Source organism: Lithobates pipiens, unplaced genomic scaffold (genome assembly GCF_037356315.1).
Source record: "Lithobates pipiens isolate NorthernLeopardFrog02 unplaced genomic scaffold, aLitPip1_a1.2 Scaffold_16, whole genome shotgun sequence".
In the NCBI taxonomy this organism is placed as follows: Eukaryota; Metazoa; Chordata; class Amphibia; order Anura; family Ranidae; genus Lithobates; species Lithobates pipiens.
The window spans coordinates 352000882-352028879 of NW_027507748.1; the positions used below are offsets into that span (position 1 = coordinate 352000882).

The 27998-nt window shown below is 42.5% G+C and overlaps 1 protein-coding gene across 2 annotated transcripts; it reads right to left on the minus strand.

Annotated features, from left to right (window-relative positions):
- Positions 1 to 1123: 1123 nt before the first annotated feature.
- LOC143982864 (gap junction beta-5 protein-like) lies at positions 1124 to 27984 on the minus strand. Of its 2 annotated transcripts, none has more exons than XM_077481920.1 (2): positions 27826 to 27984; positions 1124 to 8341 (listed from the first exon to the last, which is right to left on the minus strand). In XM_077481920.1, the coding sequence occupies exon 2, from the start codon at positions 8311 to 8313 to the stop codon at positions 7543 to 7545; it is 771 nt and encodes a 256-aa protein (XP_077338046.1). In that variant the 5' UTR covers positions 8314 to 8341; positions 27826 to 27984; the 3' UTR covers positions 1124 to 7542. The 2 variants fall into 2 exon arrangements, with proteins under 2 accessions (XP_077338046.1, XP_077338045.1); XM_077481919.1 differs by having other exon boundaries at positions 1124 to 8344; positions 27826 to 27980.
- Positions 27985 to 27998: the final 14 nt, after the last annotated feature.

The following is a 27998-nucleotide window of genomic DNA, read 5'->3' on the forward strand; positions in this document are numbered from 1 at the left end:
ATTCAGTCAGTGTGATGTGTATCATAGGAGGCAGGACTTTGTTACAGTGGCTGCCGGGATATTTAAATCTGTAATAGAGCTCTGCGTGAGCAGGCTGCATTTAATTGGCACTGGTAAGGATGCATTTAATTAGCATTGATCAGGCTGCATTTCATGGGCACTGGTAAGGCTGCATTTGATTGGTGGTGGGGTGGGTTTGGCATTGGCGCAAAGTGTCTCCACCCTGAAAGGAGTTTGCACTTCCCTGAAACAAGTTTTTGCAGTTTGGGATGTCTTCAACAACCATGTATGTTTTTTTATTCCTAATTGGGGAACATTTATGGGCATCCAGAGGGGAATACTGACAATGAACAAATTTACTGTCTGAGTGATCAGCTACATACTCTACACGTGCAAAATCGTAATTCAATCGTAATGGAGAGGCATTTTATAGCTGGGACTCATGATAATTGCTTCTCTATAGAAATAATTGGGATTTATCCACACGTGTGCAAAGGAAGCAAGGACTCTCTGGAAAGGTTTCATTGGCGGTTGAGTGGTTCCCCACGGGCTGCACAGCGTGGTTCTGACAGGGATGTAGACAGGTAAGAATAATGCTGCGTACACACGACTGGACTTTCCAGCAGACTAAGTCCGATGGAATCAGTTTGTCGGACAATCTGATCATGTGTGGGCTAATCCGATCGTTTTTCGTTTAAAAAATCAGACGGACCTAGAAATAGAACATGTTTCAAATCTGTCCGATGGGCTCAATTTCTATCGGGAAAACTGCTCATCTGTATGCTGGTCTGATGGACCAAATACGACGCAAAGGAAGCTATTGGCTACTGGCTATTGAAGTTCCTTTTTTTAATCCCGTCTTACGTCATCACGTTCAAAACGAATGGACTTTCGAACGGACTTAGTCTGTTCATGTGTGGCCAAGCCCGTATGTTTGGAAAGTCCTTTGGAACTCCGCCGAAAGTCCGTCAGGAAGACCGCCGGACCTAGTCTGCCGGAAAGTCCGGTTGTGTGTACGCGGCATAAGACGTTTGAGACATGGATATCTTTTAAACTGTTAAAAACACCTTTAGTGTAGTTTAAACTGTTTAGTAAATAGTATGAATGAAAACAGCCAAAGGTATAATGTTTCAATTCTTTATTTACTGTAAAGAATAAAAAAAGGAACTTCCAAGAAGACTTTCCATAACTGTGTATGGTGTCAACTTGCAAGCACAAGTATATAACATTGTTTTGCAGTTGTAGGAACATTAATCTCGAGAGTTTTAACTGTCTGTTGATAACGTGTCAAAACACTTTTACAAGGTCCATATAACTGGCTTTTATTCAAGCAACCAAATAAACAGTAAATCAGTACTGTTAAAACAATGTTGTAGAGAGAGACAGTAAAACTGTTATGCATGCCACATCTTCATTTATATAGGCTCTGTATCAATGAACTTTAGCTTACTGTTCAAATCATTCTGGGTCTGTGAGCCTTGGAATGTTCGCAGTATCAGCCAGCTCAAGGTTATGAGAAACACAACAATTATATTCTTTAGGCTACATTCTTGTATATATATAACATTGATAAGGGAAGAATTGTAATTTTTACTACACAGCATAAAACATATACTAGATTAAAATCGAACTCCAGGCAGATACAAAAAAAGTACCAACTAATGCAGTTATGTACTGTATTAAAAACACACACACACACACACACACACTTATATCTTTTCATGTGACAACACTGAATAAATGAAACTTTGCTACAATGTAAAGTAGAGATTGTACAGCTTGTATAACAGTGTACATTTTCTGTACCCTCAATGTAACTGAACACACAGCCATTCATGTGTAAACCGCTGGCAGCAAAAGTGAGTACACCCTTAAGTGAAAATATCCAAATTGGGCCCAACGTGTCAATGTTTTGTGTGGCCACCATTATTTTCCAGCACTGCCTTAACCCTCTTGGGCATGAAATTCACTAGAGCTTCACAGGTTGCCACTGGAGTCCTCTTCCACTACTCCTCCATGACGACATCACGGAGCTGGTGGATGTTAAAGACCTTGCGCTTCTCCACCTTCCATTTGAGGATGCCCCACAGATGCTCAATAGAATTTAGGTCTGGAGGCATGCTTAGCCAGTCCATCACCTTTACCCTCAGCTTCTTAAGCAAGGCAGTGGTTGTCTTGGAGGTGTGTTTGGGGTCGTTATCGTGTTGGAATACTGCCCTGCAACCCAGTCTCAGAAGGGAGGGGATCATGCTCTGCTTCAGTATGTTACAGTACATGTTGGTATTCATGGTTCCCTCAATGAACTGTAGCTCCCCAGTGCCGGGGCACTCATGTTGCCCCAGACCATGACACTCCCACCACCATGCTTGACTGTAGACAAGACACACTTGTCTTTGTACTCCTCACCTGGTTGCTGCTACACACGCTTGACACCATCTGAATCAAATACGTTTATCTTGGTCTCATCAGACCACAGGGCATGGTTTTCATGTCCTTAGTCTGCTTGTCTTCAGCAAACTGTTTGCAGGCTTTTTTGTGCATCATCTTTAGAAGAGGCTTCCCACTGGGACGACAGCCATGCAGACCATTTTGATGCAGTGTGCAGCATATAGTCTGAGCATTGACAGGCTGACCCCCCACCCCTTCAACCTCTGCAGCAATGCTGGCAGCACTCATACGTCTATTTTCCCAAAGACAACCTCTGGATTTGACACTGAGTACATGCCCTCAACTTCTTTGGTCGACCATTGCGAGGCCTATTCTGAGTGGAACCTGTCCTGTTAAACCACTGTATGGTCTTGACCACCATGCTGCAGCTCAGTTTCAGGGATTTAGCAATCTTCTTATAGCTTAGGCCATATTTATGTAGAGCAACAATTATTTTTTTCAGATCCTCAGAGAGTTCTTTGTCATGTTGAATTTCAGTGACCAGTGTGAGAGAATGAGAGCGATAACACCAAATTTAATACATCTGCTCCCCATTCACATCTGAGACCCTATAACACTAACAAGTCACGTGACACCGGGGGAAGGGAAAATGGCTAATTGGGCCTAATTTGGACATTTTCACTTAGGAGTGTACTCACTTTTGTTGCCAGCGGTTTAGACATTAATGGCCGTGTGTTGAGTTATTTTCAGGGGACAGCAAATTTACACTCCTATACTACCTGTACACTCACTACTTTACATTATTGCAAAGTTTCCTTTTTGCTCAGTGTTGTCACCTGAAAACATGTAATAAAATATTTACAAAAATGTATGGGTTGTACTTCACTTATTTGAGATACTGTATATACACACACAAAGTACTGTTCAAAGTCTTAGGCGGGTGTAAAAAATGCTGTAAATTAAGAATGCTGCAGAAAGCGTGTTAATAGTTTATTTATTTTTTGTTGCGTCACTTAGCCTTGTTTCCATGTCCTATGCATGAAAATATAGGAACTGGGATGCAGAAAAATGGTAGCAGGTACTCTGGACTGATCAGTAAAAAATGTAAATATTTGACTCAGCTGTAGCAGGAGGCAGTTTGTTCACATAGGATTGGTGAGCTGTACAATAATAAGTGGCTGAATGCAACAGTAGAGCATGGTTCCTTGCAAGTTTGGGGCCTCACTTATACTAATGGAGTTGAGGGTTTGGTCAATATCAATGGTGTCCTCAATGCTGAGAAAAACAAGTAGATACTTAGCCATCATGCCATACCATCAGGGAGGGGTGTGATTTGCAACAAATTTATTCTACAGCAGAACGGTCCCAAACATACAGCCAATGTCATTAGGAACTATCTTCAGTGTAAAGAAGAACAAGGACTCCTGGAAGTGATGGTTTGGCCCCCACAGAGCCCTGATCCTAATATCATATCAAGTCTGTCTGGGATTACATGAAGAGACAGAAGCATTTGAGGCAGCCTACATCCACAAAAGATCTGTGGTTCTCCAAGATGTTTGGAACAACCTTCCTACCAAGTTCCTTCAAAAACTGTGTGCAAGTTTAACTCGAAAAATTGAAGAATTGATGCTGTTTTGAAGGCCATAGGTGGTGACACCAAATATTGATTTGATTTCTACTGTTAATTTACTTTCCATTTCTATTTCTGAAAGCATTCTTAACCACTTGACCTCCAGAAGATTTATCCCCCTTCATGACCAGGCCATTTTTTTGCAATACGGTACTGCGTTACTTCAACTGACAATTCGTGTGACATTGTACCCAAATAAAATTTTGTATTTTTTTCCCCCACAAATAGAGCTTTCTTTTGGTGATATTTGATCACCTCTGTAGTTTTAATTTTTTTGCGCTATAAACAAAAAAAGACCAACAATTTAAAAAAAGGAAACCAATATTTTTTACTTTCTGCTATAAAACATTTCCAATAAAAAAACGTAAAAAATCGAATTTCTTCATCAATTTAGGCCAATATGTATTCTGTTACATATTTTGGGTAAAAAAAAATCCCAATAAGCATATATTGATTGGTTTGTGCAAAAGTTATAGCATCTACAAACTATGGGATATTTTCTATTTATTTTTTACTAGTAATGTCAGTGACTTATAGCCAGACTGTGATATGATGGCGGAAAAATGTGATACTAACTGACACTTTTTGGGGAGCAGTGACACTAATACAGTGATCAGTGCTAAACAATATGCACTGCCACTGTACTAATGACACTGGCTGGGAAGGGGTTAATATCAGGAGCGATCAAAGGGTTAACTCTGTGCCTAGCCTCTATTTTCTCACTGTGGGGGAGGTGCTTTTACTATGGGAAAGCATTGATCCATGTTCCTGCTTTGCAGGAACACAGGATCAATACCTTCCATTCTGACAGAACGGCAATCTGCCTTGCTTACATAGGCAGATTGCCCTTCTGCCTGTATACTGTGTACTGTGTAATTGGTGTAATGGGCTGTGTGATCACAACGGGAGCAGATCACCGGTGGCGCACACACGTGTACCAGACCTAGAAGTGGCAGATCATGTACTAGGTACGTGATCTGGCACAGAGCGGCGCCCTTCCACAGTATATATGAGGTGGGCGGTCGGGAACTGGTTAATTTACAGCATTTTTTACACCTGCCTGATTTTGCATAGTACTATAAATATTTGTGCATACTTTACTTACAGTTGAGCGGTGTAGTACTTATTTCCTGATACCTCAAAATAGTTGTGTGTAGGATACTGGTACTTGTGCTCACATTTGCAGCAACCCATTACTCGGCAACGTGTCAGAGGGGTCAAGCTGTTCACTGAGTTGTGGCAAAGAAGAGAGAACCCAATTTACACACTGGACCCTTCAGGGGAGAGCTCGTCAAATATAAATTTTAATATAATATAAATTTTATTTTGAAAGTTCTTTAGAATTGTTTAATTTTGTAGCTTTCATTAAAATAATACCTGGTGATCCTGATAAAAGAACCTTTTTCATTAACTTCTTTCTCTGTCTCTCAGTTTGGTTCCTGCGTTGTCACTCTGTCACATATGCCCCTGATGGAGACTACAGGCACAATGCTGACAAACCTGATACACTTGTGTAGTTGTTGTTCATTATTGTCATTGGGGATGAGCCCAAACACCCAAACTGCTACTGTATATGATAGCTTCCTTTGTGTCATTGATTGTTAACCACTTCAATACTGTGCACTTTCATCCTCTTCTTGCCAAGTTCAATTTTCAGGTTTCAGCGCTGTCGCATTTTGAATGACAATTTCGTGGTCACGCAACACTGTACTCAAACAAAATTTGTATAATTTTGTTCACACAAATAGAGATTTCTTTTGGTGGTGTTTGATCACCACTGTTTTATTTTTTATTTTTTTTGCACTACAAATAAAAAAACAAGACCAGACAAAAAAAATAGTTTTTTTCTTTGTTCTGTTATAAAACTTTGTAAATAAGTATGTTTTCTCCTTCACTGGTGAGCACTGATAAAGCAGCACTGACAGGCACTGATAAGGCAGCACTGATGGCCACTGATGAGGTGACACTGATGGGTACTGATAATGGGGCACTTATATGCAGCACTGATGGGCACTGTTAATCATTACTGATAAACAGCACTAATGGACTCTGATATGCAGCACTGATAGGCACTGATAGGCGGCACTGATGGACCTTCATAGGTGGCACTGATGGGCACCGATAGGAGGCACAGTTGGGCACTTATAGCCTCCACTGATAGGCGGCACTGATTAGGAGGCACTGACAGCCATCACCGATGGGCACAGATTGGCATTTCGAATGGGCACTGATTGGCATCCCTGGTGGCCTCTAGTGGGCATCCCTGGTGGTCTCTAGTTGGCATCCCTGGTGGGCTCTAGTGTGCATCCCTGGTGGGCACCCTCAATGTGTCTGCACTGATAATCAATGTGCTGATTATCAGCGCAGACCCCCCCTGTCAAGAGAGCAGCCAATCGGCTCTCCTCTACTTGTGCCTTGTCAGCACAAGTAGAGGAAAAGCCGATAAACGGCACTTCCTGGTTACTATGTAATGAGCTGTGATTGTACACAGCTTTACACATGGTAAAGAGCCTACATCTTAGGTTCTTTACAGGGATCGGAGATGCGTTGTGTCAGACTCACACACACCACTGATCGCCAAGCTGCGTGTCCCTGTGGGTGTGGGCTAGCGGCTTACCCCTGCTGGACATCATATGACGCCCAGTCAGGATATTACAACCACTTTCAGGACATAATTCTGCTATATGGTGGGCAGGAAGTGGTTAAAGTGGTTGTAAACCCTCACATATACAAAATTAACCACCTCAGATGATACACAGAGATGAAATCCTACATACTAGCACATTATGCAATTGCCTTACAGGTGTTAACAGTCCCAGTTTACTACAGCTTTAAGGAATCCGCAAGCAGATGTTTAAAGAAAATGTGTTTTTTATTGTTTCACTTTAAGCAATATTAAAATCCCTGCTCCAGGAAACAATATTTTTTTAAATATTTTTTTGCATCGGTACATGTCCTTCAGGGCATAGCCGTTTCCCATGCCCCTTTTGCCAGCTCCTTGCCTATTAGCCTCAAAAATTGTGATATATTATTTTACAGATTTGCCACCCAAACTTGATATGTTTGATGAATGTCCCATGAACTGAACTGCAGTACATTCAGCCCATCCCTAATTATTATCCCCATGAGAAAGTAGGTCCAGAGCAATGATGGAAAAAACACAGTTTTGTTTATGATACACAGGGCTTTAGCTTATTAATGGCATCCAGTTATGGTTTAAATCTCCTTTAACCAGGGTCTAAAAAGTTGTTATAGGTATGCATGTCTTGTCTCCTAAAATACTTTATTAAGCTGTTTAATATAAACATGAATGTATAAAAAGCAAAATTTCAAACTTAACATAACATTTTTGGGGAATTTAATAAATATGCCAGGCTATATACAATAGAAATGTTGCAAAATAAGTTTCTAGATATCCTGTATACTAACAGTATCTGAATTAAATCCATACAATTAAAGAACTGTTGGTTGATAATGTCCATGTACACTGGGTCCCATGTTTGTCATTTGCTGCCATGGCATACTTAAGAATCAATAATTGTGACTTGTGTCTTACAATTTTTGTCTGTGCATTGTTGCTTCTTAGAAACATAGACACAATGATCAGAGCATGTCTCTCCCAAAGCTTTATGCTTTCTGGCTTGCATAGTCTCTCTACATTTTTTCCCTATAAGATATGATGCTTCCACAAGGTTCAGAAGGACGCACAAAGCAGATGTAATGATCATGAAGAGAGTAAAGATGTTCTTTTCAGATGGTCTCGAGATGAAACAGTCTACTGTGTTGGGACATGGACTAAGCGTGCATTTTACTAGTCGAGGAAGAAAGAAATTTTTATAGAGTCGATGAAAAACATAAATGAAAGTTATGTCCACGGAAGCTTTGACTAGAAGACTCAAAAGATAGGTCCACCATAGGCCACCTCTCTTTTTGCTAATGTCTTTGTAGAGCGTCTCACATTTTTCTCCCAATCTTTCCCGGTGTTTTCTCTCTCGATTTTCCCGATAGGCAACATGCATCACAACAAGAAGAGAAGGGCAAGTGACTAAGATGAGCTGTAAAGCCCACAGCCGAATGTGGGACACGGGAAAGTAGTTGTCATAGCAGACATTAGAACAACCTGGCTGTCGAGTGTTGCAGTCAAAGTCTTTTTGGTCATCTCCCCAGACACGGACTGCAGTTACTCCATATACCAAAATGCGAAATATAAAAACGATGGAGAGCCAAACCCGACCAAATTCAGTGGAGAATTTATTGACACCTGTCAGCAGAGCTTCATATACACCCCAGTTCATGGCTGCTCTTCTGGTTACTCTGAAGAACCTGCTAAAAAAATATATAAAATGTGATTTACTCAAACAGTTTAAACAATTTATGCTTAAACATATTATTATTTTTACTTTCCTGCTTTCTGGATTTTTGTAACTGAATCTTAAATATAACTACTGAATGTTATTCCTGTAGTTTTGATATTATTTTAAATCACATAGTATCAAACCATATTTGCTTATGAAATCTAAGCTTTGCATTTTGTAATTATATTATCATATTATTTATTATGCCATCTGACTGATGGTTATTGTTGATTCTAGCCCGCTCTGTAATTCTTCAGAGTCAATGGGGTGATTTACTAAAGTAGTAGAGGCTGATCACTTTAAATACTACTCCAGATAGCAAGCAATTGTGCTGCAAGTTTGAAAATGACTTGCTAAGCTATTGCTAGACTTGCCAGGCTTCATAACTTTGTTGCACAATTGCAGCAAGTCCACATTGCAGGACTCCAGATTAACTTTCCTTGCAAACATTCTGCAAGTCTGCTGCAAGTTCTGGTTCAGTTATGTTGTACAATAGTCATCCCACCACAGGGGTTCACTGTGGCTGAATTTTCATGCTGTAGACATGCTGTAGATTCACCACTGCAACTTCACTCTTGCTAGAGACTTGCCACACAAATTTGCTACAAATTGGAATTGTGCTTCAAGTGCTCTGCAAGTATACAACTTTCCAGTGAAAATGTTTAGCAAGTTAACAGAATTACAATTCAACACTGCCACAAATTTGTGGCAAGTCCTCCTTGCTATATGGGTAATCATGAGTAAAGTAAATACCAAATGATATTTGACTGCTCATGATTGGATGCTTGAAATAAAAATATCTTAACGTGTTTGTAAAGGCTGAAGATTTTTTTACCTTCATGCATTCTATGCATGAAGGTAAAACACCTTCTGTGTGCAGCAGCCCCCCTAATACTTACTTGAACCCAATATTGATCCATCAATGTGTACGAGAGCAGCATCTCTCTGGGGTCTCTGCCTCCTCCTTGGCTGAGACAGCAGCGGGAGCCAGTGGCTCTCAATCGCAGCCAGTGAGCCAATGAGGAGAGAGCAGGGGTGGGGCTGAACCATACTCTGTGTCTGAATGGACAGACAGAGCAGCGGCTTGGAAACAAGCTTGCTCGGGTACCCCCATGACAAACTGCTTGCTGTGGGCCACTCGGCAGGAGAGAGGAGCCTGAGCACCTTCGGGGACCTGAGAAGAGGAGGATTGGGGCTGCTCTGTGCAAAACCACTGCACTGAGAAGATAAGTATAGCGTGTTTATGATTTGTAAAGAAAAAAAACTTTAATATCACTTTATTTGTATTTACCAAGTTAAGTAAACCTTAAAGCGGAGGGCCGGTTATAAAAAAAAAAAAAAAAAAAGTCAGCAGCTGCAAACACTGCAGCTGCTGACTTAATAAACACACTCACCTGTCCAGGGCGCCCGCGATGTCGGCCGCCCGAGGCCGACCCGTCCCTCGGCTCTCGGGTCCTGGCGCCGCCATCCCTTGTAAGGGAAACAGGCAGCGGAGCCTTATGGCTTCACTGCCCGTTTCCTACTGCGCATGCGCGAGTCCCGCAGCTACTGCGCATGCGCGAGTCCCGCAGCGCTTTCTGAATGGGACGCGCTGTGTTCTGGAACACACAGTTCCCAGAACACAGCGCGACTCATTACCCAGAAGACGCCGCGACGAAGACAGAAGACAGAAGATCTCCGCGGAGGAGGAAGAGGAAGATTAGGAGAAAGTGCCTAGCAACAGGCATTTCTGGTAAGTAAAAAAAAAAATTTTTTTTCATTTTTTTTTTTTTTAGATTTTTTGTAATTTTTAACATTTTTTTGTTTTTCAGGGTGGCCCTCCCCTTTAATTTTATTAAATAAACTGTTTATATTCCATTAGTAATCAAAAACTAGATAAGTCGTTAATTTTGTTGATCTTGATCTCACAGCAAAACTATGGATTTTGCCTTTGCCAAAATGTTGTCAAAAATTTCCTTTAATCGATAGACAAAGCTATGTCAGATTCCATTGCTATGTAAACTTGGCTTTGTTTTTACATGGTAAACACACAGGTTTGTTGATAAACAAAATAATGTGTTTGTCATGACTAACATGACTGCCTTGCTAAGGCCCCTTTCACACGGGGCAGATCCGTTTTGACAGACTCCGTTTTGCTCAGAGATCTGCTGATTCCCACTGAGCAAGTGGATGACAGGTCCGTATCCACTTACTGTGAAGAGACGGACCTGTAAGGGCCCCGCTCTCCTCTATGGGAAGATTGGATGAAACCGGACTGCCTGTCTATTTTCATCCAATCCCATCTGATCTGATCTTCTGAATGGACTGCAAACGTATCACCATATGCTTGTTTTGAGCAGATCTTGTCGGATCGGATGGCAGTTCGGTGTCAGCGATCACATATACCCTGACACCAGCCTCCCCATTGAAGTCAATGGGCAGCCCGATCTGATCCACCTTAAAAACGGACAGGTGGATCCGATCGTGTGAAAGGGGCCTAACATGGCCTAACATGGCAATTAATTACTTTTGCTGTAAACACAGGTAGCGTCCATGCTGGGAGCCAGCATGGACTCCTTGGCGCCAGCTGATTCCCCTGTGAGATGCGATCCGCGGGCATGCCCCCGGAGCTCTTTAGCCCTTCGCCTCCCTCACAAGAGCAGCGTCATTCAGGGAGCCCAGCCATGGACCCTCGAGTCCAGCCGACTCCACTGGCTTGCTCTGGTGCACATGCTGGCAGAAATCCCTGTTGTGGGCGGAGCCATGTGGGATGGGGGCTTAGTCCTGCTTTGTCCCCGGTCCCTGCACATCGGAGAACTTGGGGGGATACAGCCGTCTCCCAGCTGGATGCTGTTGCGGGAGTGGCAGCCCTGTGTGGAATCGCCATGTGGTTTCCGGCCAGTCGGGCAAAGTGGCCGGAGACCCCCCATCCCATGATGCAGGCATGGTCAGTGGGAGCCAGCCAGAACAGCAGGTCCCGTCATATCAGTGGAGGGGTGAAGAGGAGCCACACAGTCCTGCAAGGCAGAGGTGCAGGAGGGACAGCGTGCAGCCTGGGCCTTCTGCGGATGGCACTTCCATGCCAGACCTTCGGCTTCAAGATGATCCACAGGATTCCTTGCGATCCAAGGGCGAGCTGTCAGGTTCTGAAGATGAGGTCACTCCGTTGCGGTCAGTGATGGGGGATTATGGATCTGCAGCTGTGGGATCGGTTCATGGTCAGCCTGGTAGGTCCATGTCTAATTCCATCTCTTCTTTACAGCTCTCTTTGTCTTCTGTGTCGGGGGTTAAGGTGGGTCAGAGCCCCGTGGTCAGTGCAGGTACCCCTACTTCTACAGTGGGCAGGGCTCCCCCCCCCTCTGCCGGTGGGCCCCGAGCCCACTGTGCAGGGCGATTTTGCAGTCGTCTATGATCTTGTGGCTGGGCTGTGTTCATAGGTACAATATTTTGATACGGGCTTGGCTTATAGCTTTGCGCCAGTGTCAGTTTGGGTTTCAGATCCGCTGGGGGCCGGCCAGGCAGTGGCCCAGGCCCCGGCTGTTTCAGTTACTGTGCAGGTGCCTGGAGGGATGTCGGGGGATGGCTGAACTGACCTTGACGGACTCGCCTAGGTGCTCTAGTAAAAGCACGGACACGGTTTGCTTGGTCGATGCTGCCAAATGCAAGGTTTATGTCTGTTTCAAGGGTTCTTTGGGTGCGCATCTAAAACCTGAGGTGGGGGACAAGATTTGGCGGGGGGCCTATGTGGAGATTTTCACATTGTTGCCTCTTGAGAAGTTTAACCTGGATAGGATTACAATGGAAGAATCAAAGAAAGAGGATGAGGAAAAATGTTGCTTCTGTTTTATTCCGCGGATGTTTAGTAACTGGCTCCAGGCATTCGCCATTTTTGCTAGCGTTATCAGTGAAAAACCTTGTGAGAATTGTTCCCCCCTCTTTTGTTATCTGGACGCCATCAGCGAGGCCAAGAGAATGTATGGGGGCATGACCTGGCTGCGTTAAGATGAACAGTTTCTTCAACTATTCGTCCCTCACTACAATGGGATCATAAGAACATCAGTTTATTAATCAAAATGATGTCCTCGATCCTCGACTCAGGCTTCCACAATGTTTTTTCAGCGGGGGGACAGGAGTTCGACAGCCCCTGGAGAACCGGCTGCAAATTGGTGGAGTCAGCACTGGCAGTTCAATGAGGGTTCTTGCAGATTCGCCACTGGCTGCAGATACAAGCACAAATGCTCTCACTGCGGGGGGGGCTCATCCCCTGTCTCGCTGTTTCAAGGACGGCAGGGCCCATCCCAGCAATGCTGCGGGAAAAAGGCAAGACTCCAGTGAGGGTGGACAGAATGGCATGCAGCCCAGTTATTGCAGGCAGATTTCACCGAGGGTTTCTTGATCCCTTGCTCCCTTCCTCAGATCCCTTCCACCGCAGACAATTTTCGGTTGGCTCTTTTACACTTTGCAGTGCTTTCAGAAAAACTTGCTAAGGAAGTGTTATTGGGCCAGTTGTGCGGCCCCTGTACCTCACCCCCCTTGGACAATTTGGTGGTCTCTCCTTTGGGTTCAGGTCATCAATTTACTGTCAGGGTCCTTCCCACCCCTCCTGTAATCCAGCTTTTACAACATCTTGTTTTGTGTTGTCTTCAGCTAAATATGTTTCTTAAAGATGGGAGTGAAGAATACATTGGCTGGAGCTCTCTCTCTGGGCGCGGAACAACATAGAACCCCTTGTTCTCCTCAGCTGTGGCGGATTGCATTGGAGTTGCCTTCATTTTGATTCAAATCTCCTTGAGTGAGTTGACGTGGTCTTCATACACTAAAGTCTGGCAGGAGTGGGATGGCTTCTTTAGCGGGCAGGAAGGGTCAGTTCTGAAGTCAGACATCTCTTGATCTATTTTGATTGTTTTGTTGACGGCGTGACTATTTTCGCCATTAACCATATGTTGGCCGCACTGGCCTTCCTATTTAAATTGCAGGGCATCCCAGACTTTACCAAGGATTTTTTGGTTAAACAGGCCCTGCGAGGTTACCGGTAGGGTGCTCAGAGGCCGCCGGCCGATCACTTTTGACATACTGCAATTCTTGTTCATGCAGACGAGTGTGGTGTGTTCTTCTAGTTTCGAAGCTCTGTTATTCCGTGCTGCTTTCGCTTTGGCTTTTTATGGAGCTCTCAGGATGGACGAGTTGGTTAGTAAATCCAAGGCTGCTCAGGGGGGCTTGTCAGTGACAGATGTCCACTGTGATGGCTTTTCAGTGGTCCTTTTTATTCGCTGATCTAAGACGGATAAAGTAGGAAGGGGGGCGCATTTGTAATTGCTGAGGGTTTATGGTTCGCCCATCTGCTCAGTTTCCGCAGTGGTGAAGTATTTACAGTTTTGCCCTGTGGGGACTGGTTCTTTTCTTACTCATTGGAATGGCTCAGCCTTGTCCACTTTCCAGTTCGTGTCAGTTCTTCGGGATTGTCTAACGGCCGCAGGGCTGGAGGCACACAATTACTCTTCCTATTCGTTCCGCATCGGGGCGACCACTGAGGATTAGACAAAGTGGTGGTAAAATGCATTGGCAGGTGGGAGTTGGGCGGGTTTAAATGTTATGTTCATCATCATTTGGTTTAAGCATAACCAGGTTTCTGGGGAGTCTTATTGTTATCCATATTAAGTGTGCTAATATGCATTTTGGTGACAGTTTCCGTGTTATGTGTTATGATTTATGTATTTCCTTTCAGATTATGCTTGCCTCGTTTGGATCTTGGGTCACTCCTTCATTCATTGGAGGGCCAAGAGGGCTGATATCAAAACTAATGGACATCAGGTGGGCTTCCCTAGGTCTGAGACTAGCATCAGGTGTCTAGGTGTTCTGGGACTGTTGTGGAGCAGGGTGGTCCCAGAGGTACATGGTGTTTCACGATAGGTCAGGCCCCCCTGGATGTTCTGGTCTTGCACGCTGGTGGCAATGAGCTGGGTGTCTGTTCCAGCCGACACCTCATTCGGGACATCAAATTTAATGTCCTTCGGCTGCAGCTGTTTTTTTCTCACACAGTGGTGGTTTGGTCTGACATTGTATGCTGTACGTCGCGGCGATTTGGCAGGTCTGTGGAAAAACTGAACTGGGTCAGAGTGAAGATTAATAAGGAAGTTGGCAAGTTCATAGTGCGAAACGGCGGTTTAGTGGTTAGGCATCGGGAACTAGAGGTGGATACGTGGCAGTATCTACACAGCGACGGTGTGCATCTGAATGCTGTGGGCACGGATCTGTGGTCTCTGTGATTAGAAGACAGGGTTCAAAAGGCATTGCTTATTTGGCAGGGCACAAAGGTTTCGCACTTTGCACTGTGGTGGTTGGGGTCTTTGGAGGCATTTTAAAATAACCTGCTGTGATGATTTTTACCCATCTATGGTATGGAGTCCCTGGTGGAATGCCAGTTATGGTGGATTAACTGGTAATTACAATGGTGGTATCTGAATGTTTGTTATATATTTGTTATTGTTTATATGGCCAATTTTACTCCAATATTTTGGAGTTTTGGTTTTTGGTAGGTTTAGTTGGGGTAAGAGGGGTGGTGTTGGGTAGAGTTTCAGTAATACAAAGGGTTTAGGATGACATCTGGGGTAGTTTTATTATGCCATTGTATCTGTGAAAACATGCAACATTCCACTCCTGATAAGGAGCAGGCACTTCTTTAACCACTTCAGACCCAGAAGGATTTATAATAAATATCCCCAATTTAGAAAAAAAAACAATATTCCTAATCAGTTTAGTCCGATATGTATTCTTCTACATATTTTTGGTAAAAAAATAAGCATATATTGGTTTGCACAAAAGTTTTAGAGTCTACAAAATAGGGGATAGATTTATGCCATTTACTAGTAATCGCTGTGATCAGCAATTTTTATCGTGACTGCGACATTGTGGTGGACAGATTGGACACTTTTGACACTTTTTTGGGACCAGTGACATTTATACAGCGATCAGAACTAAAAATAGCCACTGATTACTGTATAAATGGGAAGAGGTTAACACTAGGGGGCGATCAATGGGTTAATTGTGTTCCCTAGGTGTGTTCTAACTGTGAAGGGGATTGGACTGACTAGGGGAGGAGACTGATCCGTGTTCCTACTTAGTAGGAGCACACGATTTGTCTCCTCTCTCCTGAGAGAACACACACAGATCCTGGTTCTCGCTCTGTCACGAGCGATCGCAGGTGCCCGGCGGTCATCACGCTCTCCTGGCACAGCATCTTAAAGAGCCGACATACAGCTACGATGGCTCATGCAGGGTAGCCAACCTACCACAATATAACTACAGCAGCTGGTCGCAAAGGGGTTAATGCGCTTGTCATGCATATGATAGCCCATTCAAGTGAATTGACGGCCCTATGTGTGATGTGCGGAAAACCGTGAAACATGCATAAAAGTGGGAATGCGCATTTCCACTATGCAAAGTGTGAATAGTGCCTTAGGATTAGCAATAGGGTTAGGGTTACCATTTATTAGCACAAGAAAAGTACCAGGACAGTTGAAAAGATCTTTCCATCGTGAGCTATTTAAAGCCCACTGCATCCTTAGAAACTTCTTAAAACTACTTTAGTTTTACTGTCCCTGTCGACTCCAAGGCATTTCACTGACTGGTGAAATTGTGCCAAAATAACCAAACCCTAGATGAAATCTTCGAAAGCAAATGTGTTTGGCAAAATGAAACCATAATGTACATGATCTATCTATCTATCTATCTATCTATCTATCTATCTATCTATCTATCTATCTATCTATCTATCTATCTATCTATCTATCTATCTATCTATCTATCTACAGTACATACATACATACATCTATATATAGATATGCATATATAGAAATATGCATATATATATATATATATATATATATATATATATATTTATTGTATAAATATGTAGTATACAAATATAATTTTCATTTAAGAACCTAAAGAATTTTCTATATATTTTGAATGAATGTTGTAACCAAATGTGCATTGATATATGCTGGTGACATTCTGATATATTTTAAGTCAATTCATAATCACGGGAACTACTGATTTTATTTAAAGTGTAAGTCAAGGCAAGAAAAAAAATCATGTGAATTTCCCCATATTTTATTGTTTTAACCACTTAAGGACCGGAAGGCACTCTGTCGCTTTAACTGACAATTGCGTGTCTTTTGCGACCATGTACCCAAAATAATTTGATGTCCTTTTTTTCCCCACAAATAGAGCTTTCTTTAGGTGGTATTTGAAAACATTTTGAAAAAAAAAAAAACAATATTTTTTTACTATAATAAATATCCCCAAAAAATGTAAAAAGACAAATTTCTTCCTCAGTTTAGGCCAATATGTATTCTTCTACATATTTTTGGTAGGAAAAAAAAACCCAATTAGCATATATTGATTGGTTTGTGCAAAAGTTATTGCGTCTACAAAATAGGCGATAGATTTATGGAATTTTTAGTATTATAATTTTTTTTACTAGTAATGATGATGATCTGTGATTTTTAGTGGGACTGCGACATTGTGGCAGACAGATCAGACACTTTTGACACTTTTTTGGGGATCAGTGACATTTATACAGCGATCAGTGCTATAAAAATGCACTGATTACTGTATAAATGACACTGGCAGGGAAGGGATTAACACCAGGGGGCGATCAAGAGGTTAAATGTTCCCTAGGGTAGTGCTTTCTAACTGTGGGGGGAGTGTACTGATGGAGTAGAGAGATTGCTGTTCCCAATCACTAGGAACAGACAATCTCTCTTCACTCCCCTGACAGAACAGGGATCTGTTTATTTACACTGGCAGATCCTCGTTTTGCCTCTCTGTGGAGCAATTGCGGGTGGCTGGCGGGCATCGAGCACGCCAAACCCACTGATTGACTTCCCTGCTAGCAAAAAGACACGCACGTGTGCCTCCGGCATCCACACCATGTATGCGCCCAACTTTGGAGGCTGGTTGGGAAGCAGTTAAACATGCTGCAACTGTTGATGAGCAAAGTAAAATAGTGTATCCCTGTTTTCCACTGTGACATGACAACACAGCTCTGAATTCCTAAGCATGTAGTGTCAGTGTTGCCTACTTAATTTCTGACGGATAACACAAAACATAGAACTCTCTATATCTCCATCTCCCTCCTTAACGCATAACAACTCCTTTTGTGCAGGAGGAGAGAGTACAGAAGTTATCAACTAAAAAGATTTATGACAAAGTCAACAAACATTTTTTGCGCTTATCGACCAGACATAATAAAACACTTTTGATAGTATATATAACAGGCCAAAAGAGAGAAAATAAGAGAAATTCATTGTTAGAGTTTACATACACATTAATGTTTTAGTATATGTTAGCACTGGCTATAAAACAGCACTGTGTAAACTTAGTGCACGTGTGATCTAAAAGCTTATTCAGGCCTATGGCTGTCAATGCATACACACAGGCTATTTTACACACAGGAGATTTTCTTGCTCCAGGGGGAGAGGGTTAGTGTCCATTAACACTTGTGCAACTTAAAAATCACGTGATTTCCATTGTGACTTTGCCGTGCGACTTGATGTGACTATGATGTAACTTTGGTGCGATTTTGATGCTGCTTTGGATAAGTGTGTCTTTGTTACAACTTTGGCTTTGACCAATGTGAGTGTTTTGTTTGTGCTCTACAAAGTCGCTAGACATGTGCAGAACATAAAAATGTGTTTCGTTTTGTTTGGTTTTTTCATTTTCTAACGAATTCCAAATTTTCAGAAAGATTAAAATTCGAATCAATCGAAAATTGAGTTTCCCCACTGACACCTGAACGTAAACAAAAGAATGCTGGCAATGAAAAATAAGTGAAAAAAAATGTCTATCCTTAACCACTTCCCGACCGCCTCACGCAGATATACTGTGGCAGAAGGGCACATATAGACAGATTAACGTACCTGTACATTGTCCTTTAAGAGGCGGCTTGTGGGCGCATGCCTGCCGGGAGCGCTGTGACCGTGGTCGCGGGTTGTGCGGACCTGATGTCCATGCGGATACCCGCGATCATCTCACGGTGAGGAAGAACGGGGAGATGCTGATGTAACCGGTTCCAGACCAGCTCCTGCACATATACATCGGCAGAATGGCACGGCTGGGCAAAGTAACGTACCAGTACATTACTTTGAATTTCCCGCTGAGCTCCATGACCAGGACTTGATCGCTGCGGGGATACCACGGTCACGGAGCTCAAGAATGGGGAGATGCCGATGTAAACAGCATCTCCCCTTTCTGTCTAGTGACAGCACACTGATCGTCTGCTCCCTGTTATCTGGAGCAGCGATCAGTGTGGTGTCACACACAGTCACGCCCACACACAGTTATAAACACGCCCCTAGGAACACTTAACCCCTACACTGCCACCTAGTGGTTAACCCCTTCACTGCCAGTGACATTTTTACAGTAATCAATGCAATTTTATAGCATTGATCTCTGTATTAATGGCAATGGTCCCAAAAATGTGTCAAAATTGTCCAATGTTTCCGCCAAAATGTCGCAGTCACGATAAAAATCGCTGATCGCCGCCATTACTAGTAAAAAAAAATTATTAATAAAAATGCCATAAAACTATCCCCTATTTTGTAGACGCTATAACTTTTGCGCAAAACCAATCAATAAACGCTTATTGCGTTTTTTTTTTTTACCAAAAATATGTAGAAGAATACATATCGCCCTAAACTGAGAAAAATAATTTTTTATATATTTTTGGGGGATATTTATTATAGCAAAAATTAAAAAAGAATGTTTTTTTTTCAAAATTGTCGCTCTTTTTTTATTTATGGCCCAAAAATTTAAAAACGCAGAGGTGATCAAATACCACCAAAAGAAAGCTCTATTTGTGGGAAAAAAAGGATGCCAATTTTGTTTGGGAGCCATGTCGCATGACCGCGCAATTGTCAGTTAAAGCGACGCAGTGCAGAATCGCAAAAAACGCTCTGGTCATCAAGGGGGTAAATCCTTCTGGTGCTGAAGTGGGTAAACAAGCATTTCCCTGTTCTGCCTATTGACACTGTCACTGATCAGCTTTCCCTGTAGCTAGCGGGAGTGGTGATCAGTGACGTGTCACACACAGCCCATCCCCCCCACGGTTTGAATCATTCCCTAGGACACACTTTCCCCCTACACCGCCACCTAGTGGTTAACCCCTTGACTGCCAGTGACATTTTTACAGTAATCAATGCAATTTTTTAGCATTGATTGCTGTATTAATGCCAATGGTCCCAAAAATGTGTCAAAATTGTCCGATGCGTCCGCCATAATGTCGCAGTCACATTAAAAATCGCTGATTGGCGCCGTTACTAGTAAAAAAATAAATTATCAATAAAAATGCCATAAAACTATCCCCTATATTGTAAACGCCATAACTTTTGCGCAAACCAATCAAACGCTTATTGCGATTTTATTTTACCCAAAATATGTAGAAGAATACATATCGGCCTAAAATGAGGAAATACATTTTTTTAATATATTTTTTGGATTTTTTTATTACATGATTTTATGATCAAATACCACCAAAAGAACGCTCTATTTGTGGGGAAAAAAGGACGTCAATTTTGTTTGGGAGCCACGTCGCACGACCGCACAATTGTAAGTTAAAGCGACGCAGTGGCGAATTGCAAAAAGTGCTCTGGTTAGGAAGGGGTAAATTCTTCTGGGGCTGAAGTGGTTAAATTCATACCAGACCCTCATCCAAACATGCAGCCCAGCAGTTCAGGAAAGGGGGGGGAAGGGGGGCAAGAAAGTGCCTCCAAATGACGTCATATGACGTCCTCCCAGGATAACAGGTCCTCCACTTGTCCTTCATATTATAATAGACTGGGCCGGAAGGGAATTAACCATCAAAAATGTTTTACTATATTTAACCTTTTGTCCAATCTTGACATTATTCCATTTGTTTAAAAAAAAAAAATTAAATGAAGGAAAAGTAATTATATACAGTATGTGGGGACAACCTGGAAACAGTACAGCTGTTAAAATGTTATTATGCAATCAGTAATAAGACACTAGCATTCATCATCCCTAGCACTTTGTTACTGTCACTATGTAGTCCTGATATAGACCAAAGCAGGTAAAACTTGACAGACTTTAATCTACTTATATGAAAAATGTATGTTAATACAGTTGCTTTCTGCTGCACGTCTTTTAAAATAGGCCGGGGTACTTCATATAATGCTGAAGTGTAAACTGCACACTCCTAGCAATGATTCACAGATTAGCTTTAAATAATCTTCAAGCTGCTAAAGGCTGGCTTTTGATTTGTTGTCACACCCTAGTGCAAATAATTGTCTTTGTAATACGTAATTAAATATGCTTTTATGTCTTCATGTAAAAAAAATTTAGTATACAGTAGATTTCTTGTTTTAGGACGCTCCTTACCGATTAATTTCTTTACATCCTGCAGGAAGTAACTTTTTTCACCTTTCCACTCTTTCTCTGTCTGGACTAGGGATGAGCCGAACACCCCCCGGTTCGGTTCGCACCAGAACTTTCGAACAGACCCCACGTTCGTTACGAACGTTAGAACCCCATTGAAGTCTATGGGACTCGAACGTTCGAAATGGAAAGTGCTAATTTTAACGGCTAACATGCAAGATACTATCCTAAAAAGGGTTTGGGGACCTGACTCCTGCCTCAGGGGACATGAGTCAATGCAAAAAAAAGTTTTAAAAACGGCCGTTTTGGCGGGAGCACTGATTTTAATGACGATTAAAGTGAAAAAAAAAGTGAAATATTCCTTTAAATATGGTGCCTGGGGGGTGTCTGTAGTAGTGCCACGTGTTTCCCGTGTTTAGAACAGTCCCTGCACAAAATGACATTAAACGGAAATAACACCATTTAAAACTGCTTGCGGTTTTAATGTTATATCTGGTTCCTGCAATATGGTTGAAAATCATTGAGAAAAATGGCATGGGTAGCCCTCCCTGCCCATTACCAACCTATTTGGGTCTTGTACGCATATTAAGGGGAACCCTGTACCCATATTAAAAAAAGGAAATGCGTGTGGCCCCCAGGCCATATATACTCAGAACAGCAGTATACAGGCGGTGCAAACAAGACTGGGACTGTGTAGGTTTGTTGTGTTAAGTTGAATCTGTTTGTAATTTTCAACTGGTATATTTTTAAAGTGTAGCTCCAGTCAAAAAAACTATTTTTAAGCTTTTTGGAAAACATAGGGAAGGGTTATCACCCCTGTATAATTTGTTTTGTCGTCCATCTTTTTTCATCTCACTTGCTGTTGTCTCCTTCCGTTTGCAAGTAGGAGATGTTTGTAAATTGGATGTTTGAAAGTAGGGGCCTGCCCTATATGCTCTGCAGAAATGGCGGAACAAGGTGTTGGTTTTGCCACAACATTGTAAGCCCTCAAAGTGACTCTTGGTGGGCGCTGGAGCGCCCTGCTGTGAACGATTATATCAAGAATTGTAATTACATGCCATTGTTGAACAGTGGTAGAAAAATTGACCTTTGGTGGTTGTGGTGCTGGTGCCACAACACTATAAGTCCTCACCGTTACTCTGGGTGGGCACAGGAAGGGGCCCTCCTGTGAAATATTATATCAAGAATTGTAATTACATGTCCCTGTTAAACAGGGGCAGAAAAATTTGGCCTTAGGCACTGCTGCTGGTGCCACCACACTGAAACCTCTTCCATATACTCTAGTTTTTTTGCTGGAATTAGCCCTGCTGCAAAGCATTGCATCAAAAATTGCACTTAAACGCCCCTGTTAAACAGGGGCAGAAAAATTGGGCCTTAGGCTGAGGTGAATATCGCGGTGTATACTGCGGTCAGGGCACGCAGACAATAACCAGAAAACAGCAGAGATAAAGGGGTATATACAGATGTATACTGTGCTGTGCTGGAGGCACACACAACTTCCAATAACTCCTGCAGATGGCAATTGGGCTCAAATAGAGAACAGCTATGTAGGTGGATTATAGCGGTATGTACTGGGTACAGAGCACGCAGACAGCACGCACTATCTCCTAACACTACTGACTGCAAGCTCTATTATTAAAGATAGATCACTAGCTATATAGGTGAGGTGAATATAGTGGTGTATACTGCGGTCAGGGCACAGACAATAACCACTACACAAGAGCAAGATAGGAAATCAGCCAAAAACGATCGGTGTGTAACTGTGTTGAAGGTACACAGAACACCCACTGTTTCAGATGCCAACACACTACACGAGGCCGCCTCAAAGGCGGCCTTATATAGTGTGGGGCGTGCACTACACAGCCTGAGCTATGATTGGCCACAGGCATCCTGCCTGTGGCCAATCATGGCTCTCCTCGCTGCTGGCGCTGCGATTGGCCAAGCATGCAGGGTCACAGTGCATGCTTGGCCAATCATGAGCCAGCAATGCACTGCGCCATCGCAGTGCATTGTGGGCCGTGCGCGCCACACGAATTTTGACGCGAACGGACCAAGAGTTCGGGTTTCGCCGAACGGACGAACAGCCAATGTTCGAGTCGAACGTACGTTCGACTCGAACACGAAGCTCATCCCTAGTCTGGACCTTTTAGGCCCCATTCACACTGTCAGGTTCGCCTGTTAGTTTTGTCGGCGGACTTGAACGGGCGCTCCGTGCTGGACTATGGAGCGACGGATGTCAGCGGTGACATGTCCGCTGATATCTGACCCAGTCCGATCCGCCAAAAGCAGATGTATGGCCCTACGTCCAGATTCGTCACATGCTGTCCGTTTTTATCCGATCTCTCCATAGAAACCAGCGGCGCTCAACAAGCCCCTCCCCACTCAGTGAGCAGAAAGGGACCTGTCCTCCGCTGGCTCAGCGGAGATCAACGGAGAGATCTCTCACTGAGCTGGCGGACAGAGGCGGTTCCGAGACAGCGGATCCGCCTCGTGAGAGTGAAGCCTTACAAAGTTGCACATGTATGATTCATATTACTTTACCTCTAATTAGCCGACAAACTGTTAATAAACCCAGGACTCTGTATTCACTATATTTGGTCTCCCACAGTATACAGATCATGGAAATTATAGTTATATCAGTCAATATAAACTGCTAAATACCTTTTTCTATCAATCAGTAGTTAGAGCAGTCTTGTGACTTTTCTCGGTGCCTGGTTAAAGCTTGTAGGAAGAGTTTTCATTCTCCTCTGATTGTCCTATAAGGTTGCAGGACCCCGACCCTTTGGACAGTTCTGATTGAAAAAAAAACTCTCAAGCAATACACACCAAATTGAGAATGTGCAGAGTACCCCCTAGCTTCTGTTCTATCAGGAGATGGTTTGGCGACTGTGGAAGAAGGGGAGGATCAGAGAAGACAACATCAAACAGCCTTTTTACACAATGTGCAGGATTAACCCCCCTTAGGTTCCAAACATAAGTTTGAGTCGAACACCGGGCGTTCACCTGTCCATCGAATAGCGAACAATTTGGGATGTTCACAGCAAATTCAAAAGCTGCAGAACACCCTTTAAAAGTCTATGGGAGAAATCAAAAGTGCTAATTTTAAAGGTTTATATGCTTGGTATTGTCATAAAAAGTGTTCGGGACCTGGGCCCTGCCCCAGGGGACATGTATCAGTACAAAAAAGTAATTTAAACAGCTATAATGACTTGTCTATGGGAGAAATCAAAAGTGCTAATTGTAAAGGCTTATATACATAGTATTGTCATAAAAAGTGTTTGGGGACCCGGGTCCTGCCCCAGGGGACATGTATCAATGCAAAAAAAGTTTTAAAACTGTCCGTTTTTTTCGGGAGCAGTGATTTTAATAATGCTTAAAGTGGGCAAGGGTTGTGGGGATAAAATCCATACCAGACCTGAAGGGCCTTGTATGGAATTTTGGGGGACCCCCACGCAATTTAAAAAAAAAATTTGGTTTGGGGTTCCCCTTAATATTCATACCAGACCCAAAGGGCCCGGTATGGATTTTTGGAGGGACCACCATGCCGTTTTTTTTCAATGACTTTTATCTGTATTGCTGAGACCTGACAATTCATTATAGCCGCGAGTAGTTTTACATGACATGTCATTTTGTGCATATAATATAAATCCGCTTTATGTGCACCAAATGCATTTGCAAACTCAAATATTACCCTGTAAAGGTTTCAGTGACATTATCATTCTGCACCTAGCCACTGCAGATAGCATAACTGTGAGTGAGACCCAACAGTTCAATAACTACAGGCTGCCACAAAAAACAACAGGAAGAGGGGGCGCACACATGATCAGTTACCCCACAAGAAGAGGGAGCACCAGTGACTGGTTTCTAGTACAGAAAGTTCCTGCACAAAAAAGTTTCACAATGAATAACTGAACAGATCTGATAGATATACACAAAACACACTAAGATTGAAGTATACATGTCACTTGTATTTAGATAATATTTGCTTAACGCGGAGTTCCACCCAAAAATGGAACTTCCACTTTAACCACTTTCAGACCGGACCAATTTGCTGGTCAAAGACCAGACCACTTTTTGCGATTCGGCACTGCGTCGCTTTAACTGACAACTGCGCGGTCGTGCGACGTGACTCCCAAACAAAATTGACGTCCTTTTTTCCCCACAAGTAGAGCTTTCTTTTGGTGGTATTTGATCACCCCTGCGGTTTTTATTTTTTGCGCTATAAACAAAAATAGAGCGACAATTTTGAAAAAAATGCATTATTTTTTACTTTTTGTTATAATAAATATCCCCCAAAAATATATAAAAAAACATTTTTTTCCCTCAGTTTAGGCCGATACGTATTCTTCTACATATTTTTGGTAAAAAAAATCGCAATAAGCGATTATTGATTGGTTTGCGCAAAAGTTATAGCGTTTACAAAATAGGGATAGTTTTATAGCATTTTTATTAATAATTTTTTATTATTTTTTTTTACTAGTAATGGCGGCGATCAGCGATTTTTATTGTGACTGCGACATTGTGGGGGACCCATCGGACATTTTTGACACATTTTTGGGACCATTGTCATTTATACAGTAATCACTGCTATATAAATGCAGTGATTCCTTTGTAAATGACACTGGCAGTGAAGGGGTTAACCAGTGGGCGGCAGTGTAGGGGTTAAGTGTTCCTAGGGGTGTGTTACTAACTGTGGGGGGGTTGGGCTTTCATTTAGTGAACACTGATCTCTGCTCCAATCACATGGAGCAGAGATCAGCGTCACTAGTTGCTAGGCAGAATGGAGAAATGCTGTTTACAACGGCATTTCTTCATTTGGCCTCTCCGTGAGACGATCGCGGGGATGCCCGCGGCGATCGAGTCCGCGGGTCCCGTGACCGGACTCACGGGGGTCCCGACCAGCGCGGGAGTGCGCCGCCGGCGGCGCGCTCCCGATGGCAGGGCGTCAAATTTAAAGGGACGTACATGTACGCCCATTTGCCTGCCCGTGCCAATCTGTCGACGTACATCGTCGTGCGCTGGTCGGCAAGTGGTTAAGGGAAGGTGACCCCTTGACATGCCACAATTGGCATGTCATTTTTTTCAGGGTTCAAGGGTTCCAGCTCCCGCTTCCTCCGGGGGCACCACGGCGCCGGAAGTAAGTTCACCACTTCACCTCCCTCTCAGCGATAATCTGGGACATGTCACAGGTCCCAGATGAATGCCTGGCGCCAACAGTGACAGTGCTGCAGAGAGGAGGGGGAGACGAGCGGGGCTTAATTCCCCTGCATTGCTGGACCCTGGGACAGGTAAGTGTCCGATTATTAAAAGCCAGCAACTGCAGTATTTGTAGCTGCTGACTTTCATTTTCTTTTTTTTTAAGTGGAACTCCGCTTTAAGCTGGAGTTCAGCTTTAAGTATTCATTTTCAATGTCTTCCGGCTCAATACACATTGCAATTACCACTGCGATGTGATGTCTGCCAGCAAGCGCAGAGGAACTTATTCCCCATAACTGAAATTTACAGACAAAGCAAGTCTACCCTAGAATTTGTCAGAAACTAATTTGCCTGTCTCTTGTGCCCACCAAAGGTACTGCACATCTTAGCACTGGTTATCGCCAGTATCGACTGTATATTAATACTAGAAAATAAATCTCCCCATACACACACTTTATATTCATCTGCCAAATTCAATTCTTGCAATCAGTCACTCTAATAATTCCATTTAACTATTACTGTATGTTAAAGCCCAACTCTGGAAAAACTGTCTGTTGTAGAAGGATTGTGCCTGCAATGCAAAGGTTAACTGCCCGTTTAGGCCTAAGGGACATCAAAATAGTAGATTTGCTTACCAGATCCTCTGCATCCCCACCCTGCTAGACAAGTTCCCAAGGTCCTAACGTCATAAAAACCAATGCGGTATCCATAGTCCTGCACTGGGTATGAAGTTACTGTAGCACAGTCCACTACCGGAGCACGGGGAAATTCCCTCTGCCAGGGAAGGGGAGGATCAGGTAAGTAAAAGTGCCAGCCCCACTGCACAGGAGAATTTTGAAATGTCCCAGAGTTATTAATATACAGGATTTATATAGCGACAACAGTTTGTGCAGAGCTTTACAGCGTGAGATTAGAGTTAAGCTTTAATACTCAGTCTAAAATAAATTTGCCCAATATTACCATCATGTATCATAAAAATGCTATGAACTTGAGCAACAAATTATTTTTTACAAGTTATTTATTAATTTTCTTACAGTTTACTGAAGAGATGCTTTAAAAATTTGAATGGGCTGATTAAAATTATTAACTAAATTGCTTAATCTTAAGTATGTGTGTTTTTAAGCCATGTTGTTTGTGCAATAATGAGGAGTCTGTTCATAACATGTTATCAATAGATTTACACGGCTTTCTTCTAAGATTCACACAATTTTATTATTGTATTCATTTAGAAAAATAATGTGAATCCTGGAAGTAAGTTGTGAGTATCTTTTGTGTGAAAACCCCTTATAAATAGATTTTTGAACAAGCTATAGGACATGCTGCTGAAACATTTTTTTCCAGTAAGCAATGCTTTGTCAATGAAATTAAGTTCTTGTAAATTGAATTTTTTTGTTTATGTATTGCAGGAGAAAAAAAGAAAACTATTCACCCAATATTGTGCATTCTCTTTAAAAGATCAAGATAGACAAAAAGAAGATCAAATCTTTGCAATGGTGGAGGGTATATAATTAAAAAAAAGATCAGTACAAGCTCAGGTATTCAGGAAACAAAGAATTTTCAGCACATATTTTAAGTATGTGTAACATTGTGTGCTGTGTTTCAACTTGAAGACGTAAGTATTGCAGGCAGTTATATAAAGATATAAATGTAGAAGAAAATACAAAACATACACAAAATACAAAAAAAAAAAATACAAAATATAGTATACTGAATGTCAGATTACCTGTAGTACTTGTATATATGGTATGCTTACTATATTTGAGGAGCTTTCTCAAATGTATAAGTTGCAGTTTCAGTTCCCTATTCTATTGGGGCTAGCCACATTTTTAAAAAGATGATAATTCTAAATATTTGTTGTTTACTCTAAGAACAACCACTTACCAGAGACGTATTACTCGATGCAGTTACTGCTCTTTCAGACCTTCTACTCTCGAATTGTCATCCATGTCTTCTCTTGGCTTAATACGAAATCAAATAGCATACCTGGGTGTGTCATGAACATTACCTGAAGGCGGAGTGAAAACCAGGGGATCAACTTTTTTCAAGTTATATAC

Excerpts from the sequence above, each read along its gene's own strand:
- LOC143982864 (XM_077481920.1), bottom strand. The coding sequence starts at position 8,313 with ATGAACTGGGGTGTATATGAAGCTCTGCTGACAGGTGTCAATAAATTC.